Here is a 21,723-nt window from a genome sequence, read left to right as displayed (position 1 = left end):
TAAGACTTTGTTTTTGGCCGGGCGCGGTGGCTCAAGCCTGTAATCCCAGCACTCTGGGAGGCCGAGACGGGTGGATCACGAGGTCAGGAGATCGAGACCATCCCGGTCTACACGGTGAAACCCCGTCTCTACTAAAAAATACAAAAAACTAGCCGGGCGAGATGGCGGGCGCCTGTAGTCCCAGCTACTCCGGAGGCTGAGGCAGGAGAATGGCATAAACCCGGGAGGCAGAGCTTGCAGTGAGCCGAGATCGCGCCACTGCACTCCAGTCTGGGCGACAAAGCGAGACTCCGTCTCAAAAAAAAAGACTTTGTTTTTTATATTGCTGATTATGTATATTCTAAGGAAGATTTTCTCAAGAAAGCAATTTTTGCGCCATTTAGAGGACCTTTAGAATTTGTATAATTTTCACAGTTAAAGCTTTCTTAAACCTTAACATGTAGTCTTATTATGCCTTTAAAATATGACTAGTTATAAGGTCACATTTGCTTTCAAAAAGCTATTTTCCTCATGTTATTTACTATGTTTGGATCTCTAAACTAGCTCTTATGTTAGCATCGTCTCACAAACTGATTGTTTTCCTCTTTCTTTGGTAAGGTCAATAACTGGGAGATGGACAAACTAGAGATGGAAGATGCAATCACATTTTTGAAGACTAAAATCTATTCAGTAGAAGCTCTTCCTGTTGCTGCTGTAAATTTGCAAAGCACATAATCAAGTGAAAATCAACCTTTCATATTAGGAGACATGCATTTGTAAAAATAATAAAGACGACAATTCAGTTGTCAGTGGAATTAACCTCTCTGCTAAGACAAAAAAAGTTACCTCAGTTCACTATTAAAATTAATTTTAAGAATGGAAGAAATGTTGTTACTGCCATTTTAAAATATGCTGAGAAAATTCCAGAAGGGTTATTTTTCCAACCACACTTATTCCCTCTAGTACTCACATATTTGAGAAATTTGTGAGCTGTACATTTCACCTTTTCATCTTTGATCTATTAAAAACTAGTTTCTTAGTTGTGAGGGGTCACAGGCAGGTTGATTTGAGTAGTCCTTGTGTTTGGAATCTGAATATTGATACTCCTGCTCTCAGCTATTCTAAGACTTGGGGTTATGCCTTTAAATCATTTTCAAGCATTGGCCAAATAATAATTGGACTAGGTTCTAAAGTTGTCGGGTGTGTAAGAATTAGTGAGGTAGCCTGTTGAAAATGAATGAGGATGGTATTTGTATTTGTAGTAAGCACCGCAGGTAGAGATATTTCATGGGTTACAATAAGAGAAACACGGATGAGATAATATGTAGATGGCAAGGAGTCTTGCTGTTGTTGGGTCCTTCCTTTCTCTTTCTTTTTTCCCCCTCACCCCTCCCACAATTTCACGAAGTCTTTTAAATTAAATATATAGTGGAATTGTGTTGTGAATCAGACCTGAGGACTCTTTTTTCAATTATGTGTGTTCATTCTTTGTTCAAATATTTGTCCAAATTCAACTACTTTGTTCAGTATGCCTGCCTACCTGGTATGTGTCTCGCTGGGGATATAGTGATGAGTAGACATGGTCTCTTGTGGAACTTACAGTGTAGGTTTGCAAGTTGGTGTTATTCTACCCCCAGGTACACAGACATGCAATTACTAGACATCTTAGTATGTGCCAAGCACTGCTAAGTATTCATTTGTGTGCTGTCTTTTCATGATCTGAACGCTTTGAGGTGTAGCTACTATTATGATTCCCTCTGTGTCTTCATTTCCTCATCTCTAAAATCAGGATAGGTTATTTGCCCAAGGCTACACAGAGTAGGGGAGGGCTAGAGTTTGAGTGTGAGCTGACATGGACTTGTAAGAAAATACAAAAACCAGGGCAGGCGCGGTGGCTCACGCCTGTCATCCCAGCACTTTGGGAGGCCGAGGTGGGCAGATCATGAGGTCAGGAGATCAAGACCATCCTGGCCAACATGGTGAAACTGCATCTCTACTAAAATACAAAAAATTAGCCAGGCATGGTAGTACATGCTTGTAGTCCCAGCTACTCGGGAGGCTGAGGCAGGGGAATCGCTTGAACCCGGGAGGCAGAGATTGCAGTGAGCCAAGATGGCACCACTGCACTCCAGCCTGATGACAGAGCGAGACTTCGTCTCCAAAAAAAAAAAAAAAGGAAATACAAAAACTGTAGCAATATGACAACAGCTGCCAGGTTGTATCAATTTATCCAGCTTGCATTTAGAAAAGGTTGAAAGGAAATTTAGTGATTATTTAATTGTTACTTCCCTCATTTTATGGATGAGGAAGATAAGGCTCAAAGAATTTTCCTTTCCTGAAGTCTCAGCTATGCCACTGGTTTCCACATCATTTCATCCTCACCTGCTCTTCAGCTTGTGTCCCGGGAGATCAGGCTTCTGGTTCCAGATTGGACAACCTCTAGTTTTGTATACTTGGCCAAGTGATTTAACCTCATAAGCTTCAGAACAAGATGCAAATATTCTGTTATTAAAGAAACTAAGGTTTTTTTTCTTTAAATGTTGAGTGTGCATTAGTTTTGGATGGCTAATTATGACTCCTCTTCAAAGGATTTGACAAATTTGTGAATATTTATGACCACTTTTTAGGGCAGTAATTTTCAGTTTGTAATAGTTAACCTGGCAGATAAAAAGGCATCCCTCTTTTACTAGCATTCTAGTGTTAGCATTCTTCATTGCTTTGTAGCAGTGAAAGAGAAATGGGCAAAGAGCTGATGAACATGAAAAAAGTTCTACTTGTAAAGACATCCACATTCAAACAGATGAGATGGTTTTGCCTTTCAAATTAGCAGTGTTTTTTTTTCTTTTAAGAATTACAGTGCTGACGAAGGTGTAATGAGGCAAGCACTTGCATAAGTTGTTGGTAGACTGTAAATTAATACCTTTCTGGAATGTGCTTTGTGGGGTTTTCTTCTCCCATAATTTAAAAAATAGCTTTATTAAAGTATAATTGACATATAGTAAACTGCATATATTTAAAGTGTACAATTAGATCAGTTTTGACACACACACACACACACACACACACTTGTGAAACCACAATCAAGATAATGAAGATATCTATCACCTCTAAAAGATTCCTCTGTCTTTGCTTTTTCCTCTGTCCTCTAAAAACCACTGACCTATGGCACATAGAAAAAGTATTAGGAAAGATATTAAATACTAATTTTGTGTGAGATATCCAAATAATTTTTTTCAGAATCCTTAATGAGAAGCTTGATCTTGCTCTAAATATAACTATAATATATAAAATTGTATTCTTGAAGTGGCTACATGCAATTCTTTTATTTTTTTAATTTTAATTTTTTGTTTCTTAAAGATGGGGTCCTGCTGTGTTACCCAGGCTGACTTCAAACTCCTGGGCTCAAGGGATCCTCCTGCCTCAGCTTCCCAAGTAGATAGGACTGACTATAGGTGCAAGCCACTGTGCCCAGCTCAATTCTTGATTGAAGTGTTTTATTCAGTTCTTTGAATTCTCAGTAGTTACCATTGAATAGAAACTTTCTTTACACAAAGGTGATGAAACAGTTTAGAACTTTTAAAAAACATGCAAAAATCGAAAATTTTATATATACATAACCTAACAACTCTTCTTGTCATTGAGAAAATGTGATGGTATTTTTTTGTGATAATACAAGTGGACCTCAAATACAATTGAAGTTTTCATACCGAGTATTTCCAAATAACAATGACATTCCAATTTATAGAATGTTATGCGTTGTGACAGTTGTCACCCTGCAACTAGCTTGGACATCTCTAAGCAAATAGAAGTTTCTGTAGGATAGAGATTTGGGGCATCTACTTGGAACTGTACCTACGAGGAGCTGGCATTCCTCAAATCCCAACTGACTGCACTTTTCCATGAAATTACCCAGCAGTTATGATGGCCAGTGGCTCACTCAGCTGCGAGCCACTTAGGTAGCTGGCAAGGTGACTGGACACAGCCTTGTCTTCACACAGCACATCACAACAGGGCAGCAAAGGACAGATCTCTCTCATACTCTTTATTCATAGGGCCGGAGAGGTAGACCATCAAGACTCCAGCCCGTTTGGGCTACCTTCTAGGGAGACCTAGGTGTGGAGCTTGCTGGCCAGGAGGGCAGTAACTACCCAGAAGACAAGAGATGGCTATCTCTTTATACACTTGTTACCCATTTTTGCACACAGGTGTGCCGTGACTCACTGGTGGATCCAAAAAAAGCTGAAGCCTACATTTCCCAGAGTCCCTTTCAGCTTGAATTCCAAATGTGACTTAGCTTCCTCCATGCAGATGTACCTACTTGAAACTGGGAAGGCCAAATGAGATGGAGATGATGTTTCTGCCAACAAACAGCCACAGAGCATTTAATTTTTCTAGAATAGCAATAACAGAGACCCCAGCGTGTGGTGTGGCAGGACAAGGAGCGTCCACGTTGCTGGTGGAGATTGTGGCTAAAGTAATGTGGCTCTGGAGCCAGCAATGGGCAGCATGTTCATGACTTTGCAGCTTCCAGGCTATAAGCAGAGATAGCATCTCTTCTGGACAGCCAGTTCTGTGATGGTGTTCTGAGAGTCATTCCTGGAAGTCAGACTAAAGGCTGCTCCTTCAGCCCTTCCATTCATCTTGTAAGCAGGAGGCTTCTGTGCATGGCCAGAAACTAACAGAAGCACATTGTGTCTAAACTAGGTTACAGTGGTTTCTGTTACCAGCAAGTAAATACTGATTGATAAAGATACTACAATATGTGCACATATATATGTTATAGAATCAAAAAAATTGGATAATTTGCTTTAAAAGTTTGTGAATTTTGTTTTTAAAGAATTTCCCTCAGGGCCGGGCACAGTGGCTCACACCTGTAATCCCAGCATTTTGGGAAGCCAAGGCAGGAAGATTGTTTGAGCCCAGGAGTTTGAGACCAGCCTGGCAACATGGCAAAACCCCACCTGTACAAAAAATACAAAAATTAACTGGGTGTGGTGGCATGCACCTGTGGTCCCAACTACTCAGAAAGCTGGGGTGGGAGGATCACCTGAGCCTAGGGGGTCGAAGCTGCAATGGGCCAAGATCGTGCCTCCGCACTCCAACCTGGACAACAGAGTGAGACCGTGTCTCAAAAAAGAAAAAAAAATTAGAATTTCACTCAGGATTACAGACACTTGATGTTATGAAGACCTACTAGGAACACCTATGTATACTGCTGGCTGGTTTTACATGGCACCCCACCCTGAGCAGGTTTCTCTAGGCAGCAATAAAGCTTCCGAGGCAGAGGAAGGGAGAAGTCAACACACCTGCCTTTATTTTCCACTTGTTCTCCTTGCACCCAGTTTTCACCACACTTCCCCATGCTTTCACTACAACTCTGCCAGGCTCCTCTCAGGCAATCTCTTTACACCAGGGGCCACCTAATCCTGAAGAGGGAAGGGAAGATAGCGTCAAACTTTCACCCAATTATTTCAGGCAATCCATTTCTGTCTCTTTCTTTCTCTCGCTCTCTTTCTTTTTTGCTTAAAAAATGCAGAATAGAAGAAAGACATGAAATGTATTAAATGTATAAATAGAGCTTTCACCTTGTCATAACTTTTAAGTTAAATTAGACAAAGAGCCAATGCTATTCTATTCGAGGACCTTTGAAGTGCTCAGATGTTGCTTATACTTATCAGAAAAATATTCCTTCTATCTTATTAAATGTGAGTCCTGAAGAAAACCTAGTGTTAAAGAAAATCAATTAAAGATAAATAAAACAGAGGGGCAAATCCCTGTTCACCAGCTTGGGTTCAGATGAAGTTCCCCCCACGGCCTCTGCTCCTGTGCTGTTGTAGTCTGTTGTAACGGGGATTCCATGTTGTGCAGGCCACAAGCCAAGCCTTGGATGTACCTGCTTTTTACCCAGCTGCCCCAGGGCAGAGCTCTGCACAGACCACAGTGCCTTAAGAGAGGATAATAACATCCCTCAGCGTTTTCCTTAGAGTGCTCCCTGCACTACAGCCATTTTTCAAAGCATCCCCCAGGCCGGGGTTAAGGCAGAACAGGTTTAGCTCAGTAACATTTCTTGAGCGATCTTGTAAATGAATCGCTTGAAAGAAAAACAGCAACTAAGCAGTGCGGTCACATTTTTTGAGAATACAGAGGCAAAATTACTTGTGAATGTACTTGCTCATTTTTCCAAAGGACGTACTCTGTACACTTAGAAGTATGTCACTCACATGGGGCTCTTCGTAGCGACACAAACCGAACAAGGTATTTCTGAAGCTCATCTTTAACTGTGATTTGATATCTTGATTTTCTTAAAATTTTTTAAAGTTGTGATAAAATGCGCAACATAATATTTACCATCTTAACCATTTTTAAATGGACAGTTTGGTGGCAGTGAGTACATTCACATTGTTGTGTAACAACCACTATACCATCCAGCTCCAGAAACTTTTCAACTTACAAAGCGGAAACACTGACACATTGAACAGTAACGTTCGTTTCCCCTTTCCCCCAGTGCCTGGCAACCACCATTTACTTTCTGTCTCTGTGATTTTTACTACTCTAGACACCTTATAGGAGGAATTGCTCCATATTATCCTTTACTAACTGGCTTCTTTCAGTTAGCGTAATGGCTTCTGGCTCATCCGTGTCATGGCGTGCGGCAGTATTTCCTTCACCCGGGCACTTTGGGAGGCCAAGATGGAAGGATCACTTGAGGCAGGGAGTTGAAGACCAGCCTGGGTAACATCGCAACACCCCCATATCTACAAGAAAATTAAAAATGCTTGAGCCCAGGAGATTGAGCCTGCAGTAAGCCATGATCATGCCACTGCACTCCAGCCTGGGGAAAGAGTGATACCCTGTCTCAAAGAAAAAAAAATGTTCCTTCCTTTTAAAGGTGGTATTATATTCTATTGTATGTATATACCACATTTTGTTTATCTGCAGATGGGCCCTTGGATTGTTTCTACCTTTTGTATCTCTGTGTGTGTGTGTGTGTGTGTATTTCTAGAAACTTGTTATTCGCCTGAGTGTTAAACTGTTTTAAGTGTTTGGTTTTTCATTTCTAGAACATTTTCCTATCCTAAAGTTTATCTATCTAGTGATCTATCATCTATCATTTTTCCTAAGGATCTGTACTTGTTTGCTTTTTAATGAAGTACAATATATGTTACCATAGTATATTTTATGTACCCTCACATCCTTTCACTGTGGATTTAATTTTTAGAAATAACAAAAAGTCTCATAGGGCGAATTCATTAAGCTGAGTGGGTGATTAAGTTAACAATAGCAATGACCATGTATTAGGTGCCTACTATGTGCCAGGCACTGTGCTAGCATTTCACACCCATTATATCATTCAGTCTTTACCACACCCCTGTCTGGTGGTTATTAATGATTACTAATATTCATTTTATAGATGAATAAACTGATACTCAGGGTCTTAACTGCCTTTCCTAGGGGTGCACAACTAGAAAAAAGGCAGAGCCAGATCTGCACCCAAGTCCTTGTGACCCCAGAGCTCATGCTTGTATCATCGCACCAGTGTTACTCAAGCTTTCCTGGTGATTACAGTCACATGTACTTGACAAAACCATAACCTGCTGGGCCTGTCCCAGCGATACTGAATCAAAATTTACAGAGGAGGGACCTGAGAGATGACGCTGCTTAAACAGCTTGATACTGGGGACCCAGAGATCAACTCCAGCCCTTCTGTTAGCTCTTAGTGGGCTGGTCAGCTGGATCTAGAAGCCAAATTGACAGCAGGCGGATTAACAAGAGAAAAAATGTATAAATTTTACTAGTTTTGCATGTACCTAGGGATCTTCACAAGAGAGTGAAGTCTGAAGAAGTGGCCAAAGTAAGATATACTTTTTAGACAAAGAGTGATACATTTGAGAAGAAACAACAGGAGAAAGAAAATCTGGCTAGGACAGTAAAATGTTCTAGGGGAGTCACAGGAGATATATGAGGGGGTGTAAAGCAAGTGGAAGATAAAGGTTATTTTGTTCATACGTTTGTTTATTCAGGTTCATTGCAGCCTCCAAGTCTCCAAGTCTCTGGTGATAAGGGTTCTTTTCTCACCCTGGTATGGATAAATCTCAGGGCCTTAGAAGAATATCCATCCCAGAGGATTCTTTATCCCTTGCTCCATACAGGAAGAGCCAGATCAGCTCTTCCTTTCTGAAACTAGAATTTCTCCATTGTTTTCCATTAGAAATAATCAACATACAAATTTTTGGATGGCACAATCCTTCACTCCTCCAATGATATCTACCATATTTTTGTTAAACATAGAACAAGCTTCTAAGGTAATAAGATTAGGTTGTGCAGATCACAAATAGCTCTGAAGGCAGTTCCTATAGCAGAGTCTCCAATTGTTATGAGCATTAGCTATTGGCATGATAGAATAGGCTTCAAAGTGACTTCTTTGAAGGACAAGATTTACTTGAATGTTCTGCTTTAGAATCATTAAAATGAGCAGCCTCACTGCCATGTGGGCTCTACACACAGTAAGATTAAGAGAGACAGCGTTTTACAGTGAAAAGAGTAAGTCAACCCTGGTTTGGGATCTGGATAAATCTCTTCTCAGAGCCTTAGTTTCTTCATCTGTAAAATGGATTAATACCCAGTTTGAAGGACTATTGTATATATTAGAAATAACTATCTATGCCTTGTCATGTAGTAGATGCTCATAGCAGTTCTTCTAATAATAAAGCAAAGTCCCCGTGGTGTACTGTAAATGTGAACCACTCCTCAGCAGTCATCCTTGTGTGCTAAGCTAGTGGACCAGGATTTCCAACTAAAGTAGATCTGGAACCGAGTCTTGAAAAATGTGTGTAGAGAAGCTTCTATACTTTTCTTATGTGGATGGTGGTGGCGAGGGGGCGGTGGCAGGTGCGGCTGCAATACTTAAAAAGGAATTCTATTGTGGCAATAAATGAATATGGCAAGAAATGAGTGTGGCAAGAAATGAATGACAATGGCCCCTAGGTGGTGCTGAATCATCATTTGAGTGCAAGCTGGACACTTGGTATTTGCGGAGGTGACTTCCCTCTAGTTTGAATTTCAAATAAGAGCAGGACAGCTCCCTGGGATGTCTGGGGAAAAAGACCAGATAGAAAAGAGTCTTTTCACTAGGAGCGGGTGCACGATACTCTTGCCCGTGAGGCCCGTCGGGTCTTCGGTTTGCTTTAGCTGGAAACAGGAAGAAGGGTCAGGCCAACTTGTATTCATTTGCTGAGAGCTGTTGGAGCTGTGACTGATTCTGACAGATCAAATACCATTTATAACACTCCTGTGGGGGACACTTTAACCAGGGAGGTTAGTGCTAGTCCCTCCAGAGACTAAGTATGTTTGCGGGATGTAAGGACCCCTGAAATATACAAATATACATGTTAATGAATTTTAACAAAAATAACCCATTATTGTTTTCTGTGCAACACTGTGCATTTCTCAGCTACACCTGTCCTTTCCAACCTCAAATGCTGGGCAGCCTATTTTTCTTTCGGCATCAGAAGCGATAGCATCTGGGAAGTGAGTCTGATGAATTCTGTCTGGCAACCAACATCTTTCCAACTGCCAGATCCTGGGGGAAGAAACGGAGATGCTCTGGAGCTGGTTCAGGGCCAGAATGCACCTGTCCTTGAGGACCTGGTGATGGGGAAGGAGGCTGGCCAAATGCAGAACTTCTGAAACTCCACTTCCTGAGTTCATTTCCATTTTGGCAAAATGTGACTTTGGTTTCCAAGGGAAGGAGTTTGCATGTATTAAAATGCCTCAGTGCCTGAAGTTGCTTTGTGTCCTCCACGAAAGCCTCCTGCCATCAATTCCCATCTCCTAACATATTTTCAACTGTGGTGTTTTGGGAAGGTAACCATAGCAACTAATCTTGTTCAGAAATGACTGGACCTATGCAGTAAACGGCAAGGTAACCCCATGGTAATTTTCAGTGGAAACCCAATATTGATTCTAACATTGTATAGGCTGAGCACTGTTAGCTATTTACTAAGCACTGTTCTCTTTAAGACATTTGATTCTCACAACAACCCTATGAGGTAGTCATCATTATCCTCTTTAACACTTGAGAGTTGGCCCATGGTTGTACAGCTAATTAAATCTGCTGGACCCTGAAATCAGTTTTTTCTCCTATACAGACCTGCCTTCTGAGGAAAACTGGAGAGACACCTTCCAGTGTCTATTCTGCAGGTAGTAAAAGTGAGTCACAGAGTCCTGGAAATTGTTCAAGGCAACAGCAGAGCTGCAGATCCTCTTCCCTAATCCCACTGATGCCTTTCTGTTATATGTAGAGCTTTAGAGCTCTCAAGATTATCTCATCTATTGCTCACAGCAGGTCTTTGTGATGATTATATCTATTTATAGATGAGAAAACTGAGACATGAAAGGTTAAATGGCATTTCTCAAGGTCACCAATTACTATATTGAAGAATAAGAAATAAAATCCGTCTCTAATTCTCTGCTGCCTTACTAGATGTGGTGCTTTAAAAATATTTCATCCACTTATCCCTTTCAGAATGTATTAGGTACATTAGGTGCCATGTATTATATGTGGTTGACAAGATTTGCAGGATTAACTTTAATTCATCAGAGATAAACTTTATATCTAATGGGATCATCTTTATGGAAATACTGTTTATGAGTATAAATGTTTTTATGTGAGAATTATATATTCTAATGAATCTTTAAAAATCCATAGTTCGTGTGGTATAGATGCAAGATCATAAATTTATCTCTGTAAATTGCCTAAGATGATGGTAGAGAAGGGTGTTAGGCTTAAAATTTTTAGCAATGTAAAAGCTACAGTAGTCTCAAGAGAAAAATGATCTGTAATCTTTAACAGAGCCAGCTGCCATGCATAGGGCCCAGAGCATGGAGAGGAAGGATGGGGGCATGACCCCAGTCCCAGAGGGCATGTTCGGTGGCTTAGATTTGTTCACTCAGTGGGGTAGAGACACAACCCATGAAGCCTGGACTCCAAGTTCCTTTGAAAGCTTGATGTAGATCCTTCAAGCACTGGTCGGGGGTGGGAGTGCGGGGTGAGAGTAGGAGGTGTGGGAGGGTCACTGGAGATAGAAGCCTGACTCTTGCCTGGAAAAGCTCAAAGGCAGAAGGCTGCCTGGAGCTGCTTCTGATGGCAGAGCAAAAACAGGTGGCCGTAAGAGGGCTTTTGGCTTCCAAGTTTTGCAGGGGAGAAGGGATGGCATGGATGCATAATATTTCCTGTGGATTAAATGAGTGCCAAAGAAACTAGCAGGCTTGACTCATCCTGAAAGGCACCTGTCCTAGGGGACGTCCTGCCCAAGCTCAGAAATCTCAGCAAAAATAGGCTGTATGGGGTCTTCACAGTGAGCCTGAGGTGCATTGTGGGGGTCAGGTCAGGGAACACTGTGGTGTAAGAAAGACATGCCGTGGAAAGAGAGGTGGGAGTAGAGGTGTTTCTTAAGAACCCGCAAAAGTCACTCATGTGAGGAGGAGCCAGCACTTGGACATTGAGCACACAAAGGGCATCCTCGCAGACTCTGCAAAGGTCACCGGTGAATGGACCCACTTACCTCCAGTCTCTCCTCCCTATCTGGTCCTGGAGATGCCAGAGGCAGCACAGTGAGCGGGGCAGGAGGAGCAGAAAACAGAACAAGGTGGGCAAACAGCAAAAAACGATTCCACAGCCTCCTCCCTCTGCTGCTCGTTACGGAGTTGGAAGAAAGGAAGGAATCTTAAATTGGGTGGAATCTTAAATTGGGTGAGAGTTGAATATTTTGAGAATAGATCAGGTGATGAGCTTTTTAATGCCTTAAAATGAGGCTCTTCTAATAGCCATGTGCAACCAAAAATACTCTGGCATATGCCGGAGATGGCCTCTCTGAGGTGGGAAGGGAGAGCTGGCAGAGCCAGCATGATGGGCAGGGGAGGGAAGAAGATGGAGCTGTTTCCAGCCTGTTGGAGCTACTGACCCAGCCCGTTCAATAAGCTACTGTCCCCTAGTAAGAGCCTTCCAAGGTAATCAAATGAACCCCTGGATTTCTTCTTGCTCTGTCACCCCCAGCAGTGGGGCTTACTCTAGAGTTTGATCCTATGTGTCCTTTTTCTTTTAACATCTGGTGCAAAAAACACCCCCTGGCCTCTTTCACTTGATTTCACATTTTCACTTTAGAGTTATTTCCAAGTAGAAAAAGCGAATTTTCCCGGAACTGCAGGCAAGAGCTGCAAACTCCCTCTAGGTGACTTTGTTGGACCTTCAGAAGGAGGAATCTGAAGGGAGTAAACATTACAATTAGAAAAGATTATCTCTTACAATAAAACATCCTCTCATACTGTCTGTAATGGCATATAATATTACACGGACCCGAACAAGATGTATTCATCTGCAATTATTTATGCTCACCAGGGAAAAATTATTTCTTTGTTTATTGTTTTAATCATGATTAACCAGCAGTGTAATGATAGGGTGATAATGATAACATGAAGAATGAAATGTTTGAGAGGTGCAAATGGAAGGCAAGATGCTAACCCTAGATGCTGAAAGTTTCTGGTAGAACACAGAGGCGGGATGTCTATTCTTTAGTGGTGTGTGTGTGGTGTGTGTGTGTGTGTGTGGTGTGTATTGGGGGAAAGGCATGGTATAGGGAATACATTTATCCTGAACAAGGACGAGATAGGAGTGGCCCAGTGCTCTTCTGACTTTCTTTTTTTTTTTTTTTTTTTTTTTTGAGGCGGAGTCTTGCTCTGTCGCCCGGGCTGGAGTGCAGTGGCCGGATCTCAGCTCACTGCAAGCTCCGCCTCCCGGGTTTACGCCATTCTCCTGCCTCAGCCTCCCGAGTAGCTGGGACTACAGGCGCCCGCCACCTCGCCCGGCTAGTTTTTTGTATTTTTAGTAGAGACGGGGTTTCACCGTGTTAGGCAGGATGGTCTTGATCTCCTGACCTCGTGATCCGCCCGTCTCGGCCTCCCAAAGTGCTGGGATTACAGGCTTGAGCCACCGCGCCCGGCCCTTTTTTTTTTTTTTTTTGAGACGGAGTCTCACTCTGTCGCCCAGGCTGGAGTGCAGTGGCGCGATCTCAGCTCACTGCAAGCTCCGCCTCCCGGGTTTACGCCATTCTCCTGCCTCAGCCTCCCGAGTAGCTGGGACTACAGGCGCCCGCCACCTCGCCCGGCTAGTTTTTTGTATTTTTTTTTAGTAGAGACGGGGGTTTCACCACGTTAGCCAGGATGGTTTCGATCTTCTGACCTCGTGATCCACCCGTCTCGGCCTCCCAAAGTGCTGGGATTACAGACTTGAGCCACCGCGCCCGGCCTCTTCTGACTTTCAAAGCCTGCTTTGCATTCAAGTTCAAGAGCTTAGGGCTCTCAAAGACTTCTTTTTCCTTCCATTCCTCCCACCTGAATGAGAACAAATCCTGATTAGAGCTACAGGGATCGCTTGTGAAAACTGACATGTAATTGTTTCTGAAAGGCTGTCTTTCTTTCTCAGAAGTTCCGGAGAATTACAGCTTCCCAAGGGCTGACCTTGAGTCATCAACACACCCGTTTTCCACCTTCTCAGCTCTGGAACAGGGTTTGGTTCTGTGGCTTATGACTTTCCCAAGGTTTCTGAGCTCGGTCCAGCAAGTAAAATATGTCTCCCCTTCGCTTAAGGAAGCAAAATTTTGTGGGCAAATTCTCAATCATGGCAAATCTTCAACTTTTATATCTGGCTTTGGTTTAAACCAAAATAACCAAATAACCAAAAATGGTTAGAAGTACCTCCCGTCTAGCTTTCGTGAATGATACACTCTTTTTGATTAAATGTAGGCATGAAGAGTTAATTTTCTCTTCAGATAAAAACTAACTATGAAGGCAGTTCCAGTAGAAAAGTGCACCCAAATATTTCAAACAATGACAGCATCACGGGAATAAGTGTAAGGCAAGTCTCCCAGGAAGACTATTTGAAACCCAAACCTACAGATACAATGTAAAATACAATAGCCACTATTTTTCCTCAAAGGTTGATTAAGTGAAACACTTCAACTTTGGGGTATTATTAATCCCCACTTTATAGATGAAGAAATTCAGACATAGACTTACCAGCCACATGGCTTTGAGCAAGTAATTTAAATTTTTAGATTTGATCCCAGAGCCATATATCATATATGACATAACTTGTACCAACCAAACAGAAAGCAAGCCACTTTCAAACAACTGCTTTATCGGTTTTCTCTTATTTATATACTAGGATGTGAAGGTAACAATACATTTTACATGGGTACGTTTCTGTCACATTGGAATGAATTTCATAATGAATGAGAAAGGCCCAATTTCCCTTCATTTTTGTATTTTGAATAGTAGCGACGCAAGGGAGAGAGAAGAAGGGCAACTGGGCTGAGGATCAGGAGACCTGGGTTCCAGCCACTGCCTCTGTCATTTAAATTCTCTAGGATGCCTATTATTCCAGCACTTTGAGAGGTGGGCAGGTTGCTTGAGCCCAGGAGTTTGAGATCAGCCTGGACAACATCATGAAACCCTGTCTCTCCAAAAAATACAAAAATTAGCTGGGCATGGTGGCGTACACCTGTAATCCCAGCTACTCAGATGGCTGATGGGGGAAGATTGCTCGAGCTTGGGAGGTTGAAGCTGTAGTGAGCCATGATCACATGACTGCACTCCAGCCTGGGCAAGAGAGAGAGATGCTATCTCAAAAATAATAATAATAAATTAAATAAATAAATAAAAAGAAAAATAAACTCTCCGGGTCTTGGTTTCCTCAGTGATACAGCAATGAAGTTGGGATAGACCTTCTCTAAGATGTGGCGCTCTCTCTTCACAAATAGTTAGCATGAGCCCAGATTTCCGATTCCAACATCTGGTCAAAGGCCTTCCCCCTTGCCCCGAACCATGACTTGAAGCTTGTAGAAGGGTATGCTGTCATCCTAGGACTAAGACTGTGCAGTGCTTCATAAATCAAATTCAACATTAAATTGCACTGCAAACAAAAAGTTTCACACAGTTACAATGTTGCTATGTGGAATTTAATGAGCTCCATATGCCTGACCTCTGGATAGAAATGATTTGGGGAACTGTAGCTGTGAAAGAGTCTAAGGGCATCAGCATCTGGTGTGAGTTACTCGGAGTGAGGAGAATCGACCACATTTTTGTATTACTGCCAAGCTTGGAAAGGTAAAAATACTCTGCAATCTGTGTGCTCACCTTCTAAGATAATGCTGACAGTTTTCCAAAATTTTTCTCACTCATGAGGAAGTTGTGGAGTCCAGTGGATTCTAACTTCCTTCCTGTAGTGCTCCCAGACACTCGTGCCTGTGAGGCCACTGGGCTTAAGCTCTGTCCTGGGGAGAACAGGCTCTCCTGTTGGACATATCGGTGACTTTTGATTGACTATTTGTACTTGTTTTGGTCGTCACTGCTACCCATAAAAGGCTCTGCCTAAAACCCAGATCTGACAATGTTATTCTTCTTCCTTATTTATACAATTCAGGACTCCTTTTTTTTTTTTTTTTAAGACAGAGTTTCACTCTTGTTTCTCAGGCTGGAGTGCAATGGGCATGATCTCAGCTCACTACAACCTCCGCCTCCCAGGTTCAAGAGATTCTCCTGCCTCAGCCTCCCGAGTAGCTGGGATTACAGGCATGCACCACCATGCCTGGCTAATTTTGTATTTTTAGTGGAGACGGGGTTTCTCCATGTTGGTCAGGCTGGTCTTGAACTCCTGACCTCAGGTGATCCACCCACCTCGGCCTCCCAAAGTGTTGGGATTACAGGCAGGAGACTCCTCATTTTTTATGCACATACTGTCCAGTTAGGCCTGACCCACTTTTTAGATTGGTCATTATTCTCCATCTTTGGCATTCTGTGCTCCAGCTACTCGGAGGTCTTCCTCAGCATTCAGATTTCATCTTTCGGAGCCTTTTCACATGCTTTGTACTCTGAGGAATCCCTGCCACCTCTTCTCCACCTGGAAAGATTCTCCTATATGAGTGTAGATGGAACAGCACTTTCCTAAGTTCTCTCTCCTCACCTGTTCCTGCCCCATTTGTGGTTAGTCTTTGCCATTTCTGTGTTCCCATGACCCTTAGATGCAGTGAGGGATAGAAAGAAGGGCTGTATCTTCCCCCAGTAAACTGGGGAACTCTTCAGGAGTAAATATGTGTCTGATTCTTCCCTTTCTTTACTGAAGCAGTGTATAGTTGGCTCTCAGTAAATGCTGAGTGAACGAATGACGGAGTGTATGAATAAACAGAGTCCTCAGAAGCCAAGCAGAGTTTTCACATTTTAATCCTTCTTCACCATATTTATCCGATTATGTTGCATATCATAATTTATGTCCATCAAAGGTTTGGGCCATACTTACATCCTTTTTGAAGGCTATTGTTCAAGGGCAGGAAAACAACTAATGTTCCTTTGACCTCAGGAAGTTGCTGTGAAACAGGACAGAAAATGTACCCCCTAACCAAAAATAAGAGTTGAAGAAAAGAAAAGAAAAAAGAATAAGCCAATAGACTTGCTTGTCTCCACAAAATGCTCCCTGAACTCGTTAAGAATCTGGATGGACCCTTGTCTGAGAGATGTGCTTTGGGTGCAGTCATTTTCTGTGTTACTGTTTTGCAGACAAATAGGTCTCCCAAATGGGAAACTGACCAGAGGCAATAATTTAGATCTTTATATAATAGGATTTAATTCTGACATTTTTGTACTTACCTTTATTTCCAAACCTGAGATACCCAATCCGTAAATTAGCACCTTTCCTCTTGATACTAGATTCTGAAAATAAAGAATCTTCATATTCTGGAGATTCTTAGTATTGAATATCTAAAATAAAAATTGAGAAGAATTGATAGCAGTATTTTAAAAGGACATATTTTATTCAAACATACCATCTCACGTGATTCTTATAACAGGCTTATGAAATGGACTGGGCAAAAATTTAAGTTCCTGTTTTATAGATGAGGAAGCTAAAACTCCCAAATGACTTGCTCAAAGTTGGAGAGCTAGGAAATTGGCAATGATAAGACATGAACCATTTATGATTATATGAATAACCTCATCTCTCAATTACACATATTTAGACATGCATATGTAGTATAGCACAATAGTTTTGGCTACCTTAGCCAGTCTCTGAACTACCCAAGCAAACAATTCATCCTTGGACTAACTCCCTAGTTACTCAAGCTGTTTCTCCGGGTTATGTTCATGCTCATGAGCATCTAGGAGAGAAAATGGGACGAGAAAGGAAAACAACGAAGACTGACCATTTGTTTGATTAAAGTTTTGATGCAAAATGTCAACTGATATTACTTAGAAGGAGAAACAGATTGTGAAATTACAAGGGTTTTTTTTTTTTTTTTTTTTTTAACTAGGACTATCCCCTTTCTCCATTCTCAGAGAGATTCAAGGGCAGATGATGGTAAATAATATAGTAATTTCATTTATTTGACTACCTGGATTGTCTTCAGAAAAAGTGATCCAATGTGTTAAGAACTCAGTTATTAATAAAAACAATGGACAATTTAAAAGACAGTAAATTGGGTGTTTCCTGGTAAGTCTGCTCTTGTTAGAATAATGAAATTTGAAGGTTTAAAACATAGCTTGTTTTGAAGTGATGCATGAGTTCCCAAAAACCTTGTTTAACATATTGCTGGAATAATGCATATGAGATGGTTAAAAATGGAAGTAGAAAAAAATTCCCCAACACCCTTAGAGGAATTTGCAATTCATAAAGTTACTGCCAATTTTGCATTATAGTTGCTATGGTAACCATGCTAGGCTTCTGCTCAAATGTTTCTCAGAAGGGGAAGGAATAGTATATAATAAGCTCTTCAAGTGTAATTTTTTTTTATTGTAGTTGAATTAGTGTGTAATTCTTATGTGAGCATTTTAGTAATCCATAAACATGCACTCCAGTTATGATTCTGATTTTTTATCTCAGTATGTTTAAGCAATGTGTGAAAAATTGCTGGCTACTATCAATGCCTGGCAATTAATTTTAAAAATAATAACAAAAAGCATTAGCAACAATAATTAATGATAAAAGCAAAAACAAAAATGCATTTCAAACCTGACTCTAGTAAATTTCCCAGACCAAAGCATTGGCTTGCTTATTGATTCGAAGTGCTTTCAGCCAAGCTTTTAGCCTGCATTCACGAGTCACCCCTTGGCCCCTCTATGGTTTTCCTCAGAAGAATCCTATATATTGAATAAGTGAAGTATCAAGCAGAGCCAGTTGGACCAATTAGACTAAAATAAAACTTTCCTTTGGCCATTTCGATAGGGAGCTATTTTTAAATGGTAATTGGATTTTTCTTTTTTTCCTTCAGCTTCTAGGGAGTGAGTCTAACAGCTGAGGTGGAGCAGTACATATCTGGACATGGAGCAAGGGTTGTTCAGGGTTTGACATCTCGTGGGTTAGTTTTAAGTGGAGAAGAAGAGAAATGGGCTTTGGAGTCCAACAAGCCTGGACTTACACTCTAGCTTTGCATTTTACTAACTGAGATCTTGGGCAAGTCGTTTACCATCTGGGGCCTCAGTGTCTTCATTTGGATAAACCAGATGCTGGCCGGGCGCGGTGGCTCAAGCCTGTAATCCCAGCACTTTGGGAGGCCGAGACGGGCGGATCACGAGGTCAGGAGATCGAGACCATCCTGGCTAACACGGTGAAACCCCGTGTCTACTAAAAAATACAAAAAAATTAGCCGGGCGAGGTAGCGGGCGCCTGTAGTCCCAGCTACTCGGGAGGCTGAGGCAGGAGAATGGCGTAAACCCGGGAGGCGGAGCTTGCAGTGAGCTGAGATCTGGCCACAGCACTCCAGCCTGGGAGACAGAGACAGACTCCGTCTCAAAAAAAAAAAAAAAAAAAAAAAAACAGATGCTTATGCCTTTCTTGCAGTGTTTGTAAGAATTAGAACTAATTAGACATGAACCGTGTAGCTCAGTTTGGCACAGTGTATACATTTCCTATTTTTGTAATGAATTTAGTGGCTTACAACAACACATAGTAATTGTCTCATAGTGCTGGAGGTCAGAAATCAAAAATGGGTCTAACTGGGCTAAAATCAAGGTGTGGGCAGGGCTGTCTTCCTTTCTGGTATCTCTAAGAGAATCAGGTTTTTTACCTTTTTTAGCTGCTAGAGGCTGCCTGCATTCCTCAGCTTATGGGCCCTTCCACTGTCTTCAAGGCTGGCAGCAGCCAGTGGAGTGTATTTCATATCCCTTCACTCTGCTACTGACTTTTCTGCCTCCCTCTTCCACTTTTAAGGATTCTTGTGGTTACATGGTGCCTACCCTGATCATTGAGGATAATCTCCCCATTTTAAAGTCAGTTTAGTAGCCTTAATTCCACCTGTAATCTTATGCGTCTTTTGTCTTTCCATATAAACTTTAAAATTAGTTTGTTACTAGCTACAAAATGACTTGATGGGACTTTTATTGGGATTATGCTGAATCTATAGATCAATTTGGAAAGGATTGACATCTTGTTAATATTGAGTCTTCCTATCCATGAATATAGAATAGCTGTCCATTTATTTAGTTCTTCTTTGATATCTTTATCAAAGGTTTATAGTTTTCCTCATATAGATCTTATACAATTTTTTTTGGATTTATGCCTAAGTATTTGATTTTAGGGATTCTAATGTAAATGATAACATGTTTTTAATGTCAAATTCCATTTGTTCATTGCTGGTATATAAGAGAGTGATTGGCTTTTATTAACCTTGTCCTGCAACCTTGCTATAATAGTTTATTAGTACCAGGATTTTTTATGTTGATTCTTCCAGATTTTCTACATAGACAATCATGTCATCTGCCAATGAAAATGGTTTTATTTCTTCCTTCCCAATTGGCATATTTTCTTTTCTTGTCTCAGTACATTATATAGGACAAATGTACAAAGTTGAAAAGCAGTGGTGAGAGGGCGCATCTTTGCCTTGTTCCTTATCTTAGCAGGAAAGCTTCTTGTTCCTTATCTTAGCAGGAAAGCTTCTAGTTGATTAGCAACCAAATTCCATCTGCAACCTCAGTTCCTCTTGCCATGTAATGTAACATATTTATAGTTCCTGAGAATTAGGATATCTTTCGCGTGAAGGAGGATGTCATTATTCTGCCTACCATACATAGTAAGCACAAATAAATGGTAACTATGGAATTTTCTATCATTATCATCATTAGTATGTATAGGATTAGTAAAACTAGTCCTTGCTCTACCAAAAAGGGTGCTCAAAACAGGATTTGAGCCAACAGAAAAAGCTGTCAAAATCCACAGCCACCTTAATCAAAGGTTGGCCTGCCTGGAGTTCTTTGCTGCGTCTCTGTTGTCTGACAATCAAACTCTAACAGATTTGGGTGGCTCCATAGCTGGACCCCATACCTGGAGAGCCACCACTGGGATGAAGTTTCATTTCCCAAGTGTCTTGTCTTAATGTGTTTTTAATTATGAGAGGCTTTATTTCATTCTTGTTAACTTTTAAAAATTATTTTCTTGGCCGGGCGCGGTGGTTCACGCCTGTAATCCCAGCACTTTGAGAGGCGGAGACGGGCGGATCACGAGGTCAGGAGATCGAGACCATCCTGGCTAACACGGTGAAACCCCGCCTCTACTAAAAATACAAAAACAAAATCAGCTGGGCGTGGTGGCGGGCGCCTGTAGTCCCAGCTACTCGGGAGGCTGAGACAGGAGAGTGGCGTGAACCCGGAAGGCGGAGCTTGAAGTGAGCCGAGATCGCGCCCCTGCCCTTCAGCCTGGGCGACAGAGCGAGACTCAAAAAAAAAAAAAAAAAAAAAAAAAAAAAAAAAAAAAAATTATTTTCTCAAAATGCACTAATTCCTAAAGCCTAGGAATTTCCCTTCAGGGGGAAAGCCTTAAAGGGCTCGAATGAATAAACCTAGAGATGGCAATGGGAGCTCTTGATAATGTGCATCCAGGAATGATATCTCGATACTGGAGAGTAATGCCAGTGCCTGTCAGACCCCATAAGAAAACAAAACGACCAGAGACGTGCCTGCTCTTCTTTCCACAGCACACAGAATGAGAGAGAGTAATCTGCACACGACTGTCTATTAGTAAGAAGGAAAACATTCTGGCCAATGTTCCACCCCGGAATACGGTGACCAGGGGAGATCATGGAGCTACATCTCTGGAGGTCTCATCTGCTTGGGATGGTTTAGGTGTGGTTCTGGGTCATGTTAGGCAGATGGCTGAGAGGCCACCCAATTCCTTCCTTCCCTTATGAGTCAGTGAATTTCCTGTCTCTATCTTTAAATTATCCTTGGACTCAGTAGAACTGTCTCCTAGGTGGGGTGTACATTATCGTTTCCACAGTTCTCTCCAGGGCAATCGAGCAACGGAAAACATCTGTTTTTCACTGTCTAAAATGGATATATCCCCTATGAGTTATAGGTTCTCCGACTTCACTCAGTGTATTCTAGTTTGGGGGAGCAGTGTCTTAATGTCACCACCCACTCTCTAATTCGTCCATAAGAAGGCTTTATTTCTACTTGTCCTCTTCTTTCACATCTAGTGTTTATTCAAATTGCTTTTCCCCCAATGAATATTTTAAAATCTCTGTTCTCATAATTTGCTATGACTTCAACTATTACCATTTTTCTTGGCTAGTTATTTCTCCCTCCTTTGATTTAGTCAATATATTTTATCAAAATAATTTAATGGTGATTCTTTTATAAGAGCAAACAACCACCTCTCTAAGTTCATTTATTTTTTTGCAACTTGATTTGCTTAAGGAGAATATGCTT

At 41.5% G+C, this 21,723-nt stretch overlaps 1 protein-coding gene across 4 annotated transcripts in view; it reads left to right on the top strand.

Moving 5' to 3' along the window:
• Window positions 1-21,723, top strand: part of FASTKD2 (FAST kinase domains 2) — a 73,684-nt gene that overhangs the window by 23,087 nt on the left and 28,874 nt on the right. For 3 of the 4 annotated variants that reach the window (XM_033230542.1, XM_033230545.1, XM_033230543.1), the window contains one exon: window positions 598-861. The exons of the other annotated variant lie outside the window; for it this stretch is intronic. In XM_033230542.1, coding sequence (XP_033086433.1) covers window positions 598-714 — 117 coding nt within the window. In that variant the 3' untranslated portion in view covers window positions 715-861. Of the gene's footprint in view, window positions 1-597; window positions 862-21,723 lie in introns of those variants that run through there. 4 annotated transcript variants of the gene reach the window in all.

The sequence above is a fragment of the Trachypithecus francoisi genome, unplaced genomic scaffold (assembly GCF_009764315.1).
Source record: "Trachypithecus francoisi isolate TF-2019V2 unplaced genomic scaffold, Tfra_2.0 Lachesis_group13, whole genome shotgun sequence".
Lineage (NCBI taxonomy): Eukaryota > Metazoa > Chordata > Mammalia > Primates > Cercopithecidae > Trachypithecus > Trachypithecus francoisi.
Note: the sequence above shows the minus strand (reverse complement) of the source record. Positions and strands in the feature narration are given on the sequence as shown.